We start from the raw sequence: 9908 nt of genomic DNA, 5'->3' as shown, positions 1-9908 counted from the left end.
ACACACTCAAGAAACCCCTGCCACACACACAACTAACCCTGGCCACTCCCACACTAGACACACACACTCAACTAACCCCACACCAGACACACACTCCGCTAACCTATGCCACTCTCACACAAGACAGAGACGCGCACCACTGAGTGACGTATGGTGCTATTTCCCGCCAAAACCATCCCGACAGCTCTAAAATATAAACTGGTAACGGATTAGCAGTGAATCCGGCTGAGATTAAACGCGTATTGGAGAAGGACTGATGATGTATTTCCTCTCTTTCTTTTGTGTTAAACTTACAAAAAGTTACATAGAGCAGGAATGGAATAGCTCTGCTCTGCTTGTGTCCCATCAGGGCATTTGCCTGATATTGTAAAGCTGGTATGTAGCAGAAGTGTGTGTGTGTGTGTGTGTTTTGTTCAGAGTGAATCAGCAGTGGCAGTATCGCATCGCGTGCAGGAAGCTGAAGAGTGCGGAGGTCGCGGCACTGCAGTGTTATCTGGACCGGTCATGTGATCAACACCTACACGCACAACACAACGGTATGAGCAACAAACATCACGGCCAAAAATAAATACTTTTGTGCAAATGCTGTTTAAAGAACATTATTAAAGACCAGACGTTCTATTAACGCTATTGGAAGAACGTTTGTTTGCCCAAACAATAAATATTTTGTTAAAAATGTGTGTAGAATTAACTTTAACCCCTTAACTGTCACCGCCCCACAGGAGCTTGGCGCTTGGAGCTTTTTTCCGTATCCTATATTTTAGAAATCATCATAAATTAGGTATCACTCGAAAGCTTATGAACTCAAAATTCATCCTGTGAAAACTGTTTTGAAAATCGGATTTTGCGTTACCCTGAAAATGGTACTCGGATTTCTTCTAGCAGGCTCCTCCCCCTAGTGGGCGGTGTCATGTTTCATAATGCAAAATTTATTTTAAATACTTTATAATCAAAATCTTTGAATTTTGACAAAACGCATATCATCGGAAAGCTTAGAGTCTCAAGGTACCATTTTTTTGGACAGAAATTTAAAGGAAAATGCATTAAAAAAAACAATCAATGTAATGTGGACGACACCCGGTGGCTGTTTTTGGTACAGCGCCGAAAGAAAATCTCATGGGAACTTCAATTTTTGTGATATTAACTTTAAATTTGGAACACAACTTGGTTAGACATATGGCTTTGATTTTATAGGAAAAAGTTTTTGTAAAATATGTTTTTTTTAGTACAGTATTTTTAATTTACAGTTAATTTCAACTTCCATAACTTTTTCATTCTTTCATATTTTGAATTTCATATTCATATTCATATTTTTACTTCAGCAATAATCTGCCGAGTGATTTCTTCAAGACCAAAATGAGGTTTATATTCAAATACAGTCTTGAATCACAGCCATTTTAGTTTTCATGTCTATTCTCCAAAAAAATAAAAAAAAATAAGGGGGGGGGGGGGGGGGTGTGACAGTTAAAGAGTTAATAACCCTGGCCTAAACCTCACCAAACATTGAGACCTCTGCCTCCTCCAGACACCGAGACTGAAGACAAGAAGTTCATTTTCAAGCTGAATGGAGACAAGTGGATGGTAACTGTGAATCTGAAAACCCTTGTGTTGTCCACATGCATCTGTTCTGACTCTATGATTGTGATTTGCAGAAATTACCTGAAGATCTTCAGTTTATGACGTATCTCAGGGAATGGCACATCCACGGGACAAAGATTTGCAAGATCCCCACGTACATCGAGGCCTTCGTGGACCTGCGTGTGCTGGACGTCCCGAAGAACGGCCTGACGAAGCTTCCTGTGGAAATCGGTGCGGTCTCCAAACCTCAGATCTCAGGCTGAAATACTCACTGTTCCACACGGTAGAAATCAAATGCAAACGTCTGGTCTTTCACAGGGAAACTCATCAACCTGAGGGAACTAAATGTGAATTATAATAAACTGCTGAGCATTCCAGCTGAACTCGGAGAATGTGAGAATCTTGAGCGATTAGAGATGACTGCATGTGGAAACCTGTCTGAGCTTCCCTTTGAGGTACGACATGATCCTCTACTCAATCCTTCACAGCTAAAGGCGAGACAGTGCTGGAGACAAAAATAAATAATTCCGATTGACTCATTATATTACATAAAAGATATTGTGTATCCCAGCGGACAGCAAACGTTCTCAGAGAACTCTCTAGAGTAACGCTCAGATAACCCTCTAGAGTAACACTCAGAGAACACTCTAGAGTAACGCTTAGAGAACACTCTAGAGTAACGCTTAGAGAACACTAGAGTAACGCTCAGAGAACACTAGAGTAACGTTTAGAGAACACTCAAGAGTAACGCTCAGAGAACGCTCTAGAGTAACGCTCAGAGAACACTAGAGTAACGCTCAGAGAACACTAGAGTAACGCTCAGAGAACACTAGAGTAACGCTCAGAGAACACTAGAGTAACGTTTAGAGAACACTCAAGAGTAACGCTCAGAGAACGCTCTAGAGTAACGCTCAGAGAACACTCTAGAGTAACGCTTAGAGAACACTCTAGAGTAACGCTTAGAGAACACTCTAGAGTAACGCTTAGAGAACACTCTAGAGTAACACTCAGAGAACACTCTAGAGTAACGCTCAGAGAACACTCTAGAGTAACGCTTAGAGAACACTCTAGAGTAACACTCAGAGAACACTCTAGAGTAATGCTCAGAGAACACTCATGAGTAACACTCAGAGAACACTCTAGAGTAACGCTTAGAGAACACTCTAGAGTAACACTCAAAGAACACTCTAGAGTAACGCTTAGAGAACACTCTAGAGTAACGCTCAGAGAACACTCTAGAGTAACACTCAGAGAACACTCTAGAGTAACGCTTAGAGAACACTCTAGAGTAACGCTCAGAGAACACTCATGAGTAACGCTAGGAGAACACTCTAGAGTAACGCTCAGAAAACACTCTAGAGTAACGCTCAGAGAACACTCTAGAGTAACGCTCAGAGAACACTAGAGTAACGTTTAGAGAACACTAGAGTAACGCTCAGAGAACGCTCTAGAGTAATGCTCAGAGAACACTCTAGAGTAACGCTCAGAGAACACCCTAGAGTAACGCTCAGAGAACACTCTAGAGTAACGCTCAGAGGACACTCTAGAGTAACGCTCAGAGAACACTCTAGAGTAACGCTCAGAGGACACTCTAGAGTAACGCTCAGAGAACACTCTAGGGTAACGCTCAGAGAACACTCTAGAGTAACGCTCAGAGAACACTCTAGAGTAACGCTTAGAGAACACTCTAGAGTAACGCTCAGAGAACACTCTAGAGTAACGTTTAGAGAACACTCAAGAGTAACGCTCAGAGACGGCTCTAGAGTAACGCTCAGAGAACACTCTAGAGTAACACTCAGAGAACACTAGAGTAACGTTTAGAGAACACTCAAGAGTAACGCTCAGAGAACACTCAAGAGTAACGCTCAGAGAACACTCTAGAGTAATGCTCAGAGAACACTCTAGAGTAACGCTCAGAGAACACTCTAGAGTAACACTCAGAGAACACTCTAGAGTAACGCTTAGAGAACACTCTAGAGTAACGCTCAGAGAACACTCTAGATAAACGTTTAGAGAAAACACTAGAGTAACGCTCAGAGAATGCTCTAGAGTAACGCTCTGAGAACACACTAGAGTAACACTCAGAGAATACTAAAGTAACGTTTAGAGAACACTCAAGAGTAACGCTCAGAGAACACTCATGAGTAACGCTAGGAGAACACTCTAGAGTAACGCTCAGAAAACACTCTAGAGTAACGCTCAGAGAGCACTCTAGAGTAACGCTTAGAGAACACTAGAGTAACGCTCAGAGAACACTCTAGAGTAACGCTCAGAGAACACTAGAGTAACGTTTAGAGAACACTAGAGTAACGCTCAGAGAACGCTCTAGAGTAATGCTCAGAGAACACTCTAGAGTAACGCTCAGAGAACACTCTAGAGTAACGTTTAGAGAACACACTAGAGTAACGCTCAGAAAATGCTCTAGAGTAACGCTCAGAGAACACACTAGAGTAACACTCAGAGAACACTAAAGTAACGTTTAGAGAACACTCAAGAGTAACGCTCAGAGAACACTCTAGAGTAACGTTTAGAGAACACTCAAGAGTAACGCTCAGAGACGGCTCTAGAGTAACGCTCAGAGAACACTCTAGAGTAACACTCAGAGAACACTAGAGTAACGTTTAGAGAACACTCAAGAGTAACGCTCAGAGAACGCTCTAGAGTAACGCTCAGAGAACACTAGAGTAACGTTTAGAGAACACTCAAGAGTAACGCTCAGAGACGGCTCTAGAGTAACGCTCAGAGAACACTCTAGAGTAACGCTCAGAGAACACTCTAGAGTAACGCCCAGAGAACACTCTAGAGTAACGTTTAGAGAACACTCAAGAGTAACGCTCAGAGAACACTCTAGAGTAACGCTCAGAGAACTCTAGAGTAACGTTTAGAGAACACTCAAGAGTAACGCTCAGAGAACACTCTAGAGTAATGCTCAGAGAACACTCTAGAGAAACGTTTAGAGAAAACACTAGAGTAACGCTCAGAGAATGCTCTAGAGTAACGCTCTGAGAACACACTAGAGTAACACTCAGAGAATACTAAAGTAACGTTTAGAGAACACTCAAGAGTAACGTTTAGAGAACACACTAGAGTAACGCTCAGAGAATGCTCTAGAGTAACGCTCAGAGAACACACTAGAGTAACACTCAGAGAACACTAAAGTAACGTTTAGAGAACACTCAAGAGTAACGCTCAGAGAACACTCTAGAGTAACGCTCAGAGAACACTCTAGAGTAACGCTCAGAGAACACTCTAGAGTAACGCTCAGAGAACACTCTAGAGTAACGCTCAGAGAACACTCAAGAGTAACGCTCAGAGAACACTATAGAGTAACGCTCAGAGAACACTATAGAGTAACACGCAGAGAACACTAGAGTAACGTTCAGAGAACACTCTAGAGTAACACGCAGAGAACACTAGAGTAACGTTCAGAGAACACTAGAGTAACGCTCGGAGAACACTAGAGTAACGCTCAGAGAACACTCTAGAGTAACACGCAGAGAACACTAGAGTAACGTTCAGAGAACACTCTAGAGTAACACTCAGAACGCTCTAGAGTAACGTTCAGAGAACACTAGAGTAACGCTCTGAGAACACTAGAGTAACGCTCAGAGAACACTCTAGAGTAACGTTTAGAGAACACTCAAGAGTAACACTCAGAGAACACTCTAGAGTAACGCTCAGAGAACACTCTAGAGTAACGCTCAGAGAACACTCAAGAGTAACGCTCAGAGAACGCTCTAGACTAGAGTAACGCTCAGAGAACACTCAAGAGTAACGCTCAGAGAACACTAGAGTAACGCTCAGAGAACACTCTTGAGTAACGCTCAGAGAACACTCAAGAGTAACGCTCAGAGAACACTAGAGTAAAGCTCAGAGAACACTAGAGTAACACTCAGAGAACACTCTAGATTAACGCTCAGAGAACATTCAAGAGTAACGCTCAGAGAACACTAGAGTAACGCTCGGAGAACACTCTAGAGTAACGCTCGGAGAACACTCTAGAGTAACGCTCGGAGAACACTCTAGAGTAACGCTCGGAGAACACTCTAGAGTAACGCTCGGAGAACACTCTAGAGTAACGCTCGGAGAACACTCTAGAGAAACGCTCGGAGAACACTCTAGAGTAACGCTCAGAGAACACTCAAGAGTAACGCTCGGAGAACACTCCAGAGTAGCGCTCAGAGAACACTCAAGAGTAACGCTCACAGAACACTCAAGAGTAACGCTCGGAGAACACTCTAGAGTAACGCTCGGAGAACACTCTAGAGTAACGCTCGGAGAACACTCTAGAGAAACGCTCGGAGAACACTCTAGAGTAACGCTCAGAGAACACTAGAGTAACGCTCGGAGAACACTAGAGTAACGCTCGGAGAACACTAGAGTAACGCTCGGAGAACACTAGAGTAACGCTCAGAGAACACTCTAGAGTAACGCTCAGAGGACACTCTAGAGTAACGCTCAGAGAACACTCTAGAGTAACGCTCAGAGAACACTCTAGAGTAACGCTCAGAGGACACTCTAGAGTAACGCTCAGAGAACACTAGAGTAACGCTCAGAGGACACTAGAGTAACGCTCAGAGGACACTAGAGTAACGCTCAGAGAACACTAGAGTAACGCTCAGAGAACACTAGAGTAACGCTCAGAGAACACTCTAGAGTAACGCTCAGAGGACACTCTAGAGTAACGCTCAGAGGACACTCTAGAGTAACGCTCAGAGGACACTCTAGAGTAACGCTCAGAGAACACTCTAGAGTAACGCTCAGAGAACACTCTAGAGTAACGCTCAGAGGACACTCTAGAGTAACGCTCAGAGAACACTCTAGAGTAACGCTCAGAGAACACTCTAGAGTAACGCTCAGAGGACACTCTAGAGTAACGCTCAGAGAACACTCTAGAGTAACGCTCAGAGGACACTCTAGAGTAACGCTCAGAGAACACTAGAGTAACGCTCAGAGGACACTAGAGTAACGCTCAGAGGACACTAGAGTAACGCTCAGAGAACACTAGAGTAACGCTCAGAGAACACTAGAGTAACGCTCAGAGAACACTCTAGAGTAACGCTCAGAGGACACTCTAGAGTAACGCTCAGAGGACACTCTAGAGTAACGCTCAGAGAACACTCTAGAGTAACGCTCAGAGAACACTCTACAGTAACGCTCCCACACTGTTTGAAGAATGATACAATGGGACATTCCCTTAACATTAAACCAGAAAAAGCATTTAAACATTTGTAAAACTGGTCGTTTTGAACATTCTGAAATAATAATTTTTTTATTTTAGCTGAGTAATCTTAAAAAACTGAAGCACTTGGATATGGCAGAAAACCAATTTGCCAGTATCCCAATCTGCGTCCTCCGCATGGAAAGCCTGAAGTGTTTGGACATCAGCAGCAACAGACTCAAAGACCTGCCTGAAGACATTGACAGGTGTGTGTGTGTGTGTGTGTGAGAGAGAGAGAGAGAGTGTGTCTGAGAGTGAATGTGTGAATGAGTGCATTTCTGTTGATAATCCTGAGAACACACACACCTCATGAGCCTGTCCTCCATTAGACTCGAGGCTTTAGAGACGCTGTTCCTTCACAAAAATAAAGTGCGGTACGTGCCGATGACCATGACGAACCTTATCCACCTGAAGATGCTGGTCATCAGCGCAGACGAGCTCTACAGCATCCCGTCTCAGATCGTCGATAGTCCTGACATAAAGTAAGCATAAATCTGCACACACACAGAAATCTTTCTGTTGATTCTGTAAGACTGAGGATTGATCCACAACATGATCAGCCTGATCTTGATCTTCCAGATTAATCCGACTATATGAAAATCCAATAAACGGTCCGGATGAAGACATGAATACGATCATGGACGCAGAAGCTCAGGACGAATATGAGAAGGAGTTCATGAAAACATACATCGAGACTCTTCAGGACAGAGGTGAGAACGTCTCCATGCCATTTTACGTTACATTTAATTAAATCAAATATATGCATGTAAGTGTGGGTTTTGTAGTATCTGCATAAATGAAAATAGCTATAATTTAATTGTTTTTTTAGAAGTAATAAATAATGTGTTGTCACATTTTGTGACACTTCGTTTTTTTCATTCTAATTCCAAATATATGTCCCAAACAGAATGAATGACAGAATGTGGGAAAAGAGATTTGCAATGCTTCTAAAATGTTCAAATGTTCTCCTTACTCACAATATAACATTATTTGATCATTTAGTTGTAATATTCCAAAAAGGTTAATTAAGCAAATAATGAAGTTGTAAGAATCTTGTTTTCTGAACACTTTTTCTAGGGATGCACAGATATGAAAATTTTGCCAGATACCGATAACTCTTTATATTTAAAAGCCGAAAACCGATATATTGACCGGAATCTATATCCAAATTTTTATATCGTTTTTGAGAGCCTGATTACAAAAACAAAAAGCTCACCATTAAAATCCATGTTGATATGGTGGCCGATAATTATATAATTAAAAATGGTCATATATTGATACGGTGGCCGATAACATTAAAAATGATCATATATTGGTTGATACCGATATGGTGTCCAATAACAATAACATTAAAAATGATCATATATCTGCTGATACTGATATGGTGGCCGATGACATTACAAATGATCATATATCTGCTGATACTGATATGGTGGCCAATAACGATAACATTTAAAATGGTCATATATCTGCCGATACCGATATGGTGGCCGATGCCGATATGGTGGCCGATACCGATATGGTGGCCGATGACATTAAAAATGATCATATATCTGCTGATACTGATATGGTGGCCAATAACGATAACATTAAAAATGATCATATATCTGCTGATACTGATATGGTGGCCAATAACGATAACATTAAAAATGATCATATATCTGCTGATACCGATATGGTGGCCAATAACGATAACATTTAAAATGGTCATATATCTGCCGATACCGATATGGTGGCCGATACCGATATGGTGGCCGATACCGATATGGTGGCCGATACCGATATGGTGGCCGATGCCGATATGGTGGCCGATACCGATATGGTGGCCGATACCGATATGGTGGCCAATAACGATAACATTTAAAATGGTCATATATCGGCCGATACCGATATGGTGGCCAATAACGATAACATTAAAAATGAACATATATCTGCCAATACCGACATGTTGTTCGACAACATTAAAAGCGATTATAAATCGGCCGATAACATTAAAAATTATCATATATCTGCCGATATGGTGACCAATAATGATAACATTAAAAGTGAATATATATATATATATATATATATATATATATATATATATATATATATATATATATATATATATATATATATAATGCATCCCTAGTTCTCGCAACATCATGAGCCGCATATCAAATATTAAATATGTTCTATAAAATAACTTTACTTGTAACTTTAGTTACAAAACATAGTGAAGGTTGTGGAAATGTTGGGGCTGCGTTCTGGTAAACGGTTTGTTGATGATTTGCAGATATTGAGCTTTAAATGTTCCTCAAACGGCTCTTTTCAGACACTCAGCCGATGTACACCACCAAAGTGTCCCTGAGCTGCCTGCTGTAGAAGATGAAGAACCGACACCATCATCCTCAGCATGACTCCAGAGCCCAGTGTGATCCGTTTATTAGTTCTCTCATTCCGAGTGCAATCAAAATGAACATGCAGGTTACACTGCTGAGAAGCTGTTAAGAGTCTAAAAGGTTTAGATTTACTTTTTTAACAGCATTTCACTATTTTTTAAAACATGTTTCAGTTTTTTTTTCAGGCACAAATATCTAAAAAATGTTAAATCAAGACACATTTACTGGAGAAGAGAAATGGCTGAAGATATTAAGTCTTGTTTAGTGAAAGATCTGAAAAAAATTGGTTTTGCTTTAAATTAAGACTCCATTGGTTACAAACTCACTTCATTTTTCAGTCTTAATATCTTCAGTCATTTCTCTTCTCCAGTAAATGTGTCTTGATTTAAAAATATTACGATATTTGTGCTGGAAAACAAGACCGAGACACTAAATAGAAAACTATTTTTTGCAGTGTAGATCTGTAATGCTGTCAGCTAGTCAGGTTGAAGTTCACATTTTTATTTCTGACTGTATTTAGTTAAAATGCTGATGCCAAACCCATTTTGATCTGTTTTTCGCTGAAGATCTCCATTGTTTAGTTTGTTTTGATGTGACCAAATGTTTCCCAGCATGATTATAATCCTGTCGGGGTCGATGTTTGATAGAAGTCAGTGTTTTATAAGATGTGTCAGAAAAAAAGAAGTGCCATTTTAATGTATTGCAAATTAAAGCCTTTTCATCTA

The 9908-nt window shown here is 40.9% G+C and overlaps 1 protein-coding gene across 1 annotated transcript in view; it reads left to right on the top strand.

Moving 5' to 3' along the window:
- The window catches only part of lrrc2 (leucine rich repeat containing 2), a 10912-nt gene extending 1004 nt beyond the window's left edge, over positions 1 to 9908 (top strand). The window contains exons 2-9 of the mRNA XM_067414602.1: positions 418 to 536; positions 1526 to 1581; positions 1653 to 1809; positions 1897 to 2033; positions 6860 to 7005; positions 7129 to 7281; positions 7379 to 7509; positions 9117 to 9908. Coding sequence (XP_067270703.1) covers positions 418 to 536; positions 1526 to 1581; positions 1653 to 1809; positions 1897 to 2033; positions 6860 to 7005; positions 7129 to 7281; positions 7379 to 7509; positions 9117 to 9166 — 949 coding nt within the window. The 3' untranslated portion in view covers positions 9167 to 9908. The remainder of the gene's footprint in view (positions 1 to 417; positions 537 to 1525; positions 1582 to 1652; positions 1810 to 1896; positions 2034 to 6859; positions 7006 to 7128; positions 7282 to 7378; positions 7510 to 9116) is intronic.

Source organism: Pseudorasbora parva, chromosome 13 (genome assembly GCF_024679245.1).
Source record: "Pseudorasbora parva isolate DD20220531a chromosome 13, ASM2467924v1, whole genome shotgun sequence".
Taxonomy (NCBI): domain Eukaryota; kingdom Metazoa; phylum Chordata; class Actinopteri; order Cypriniformes; family Gobionidae; genus Pseudorasbora; species Pseudorasbora parva.
Note: the sequence above shows the minus strand (reverse complement) of the source record. Positions and strands in the feature narration are given on the sequence as shown.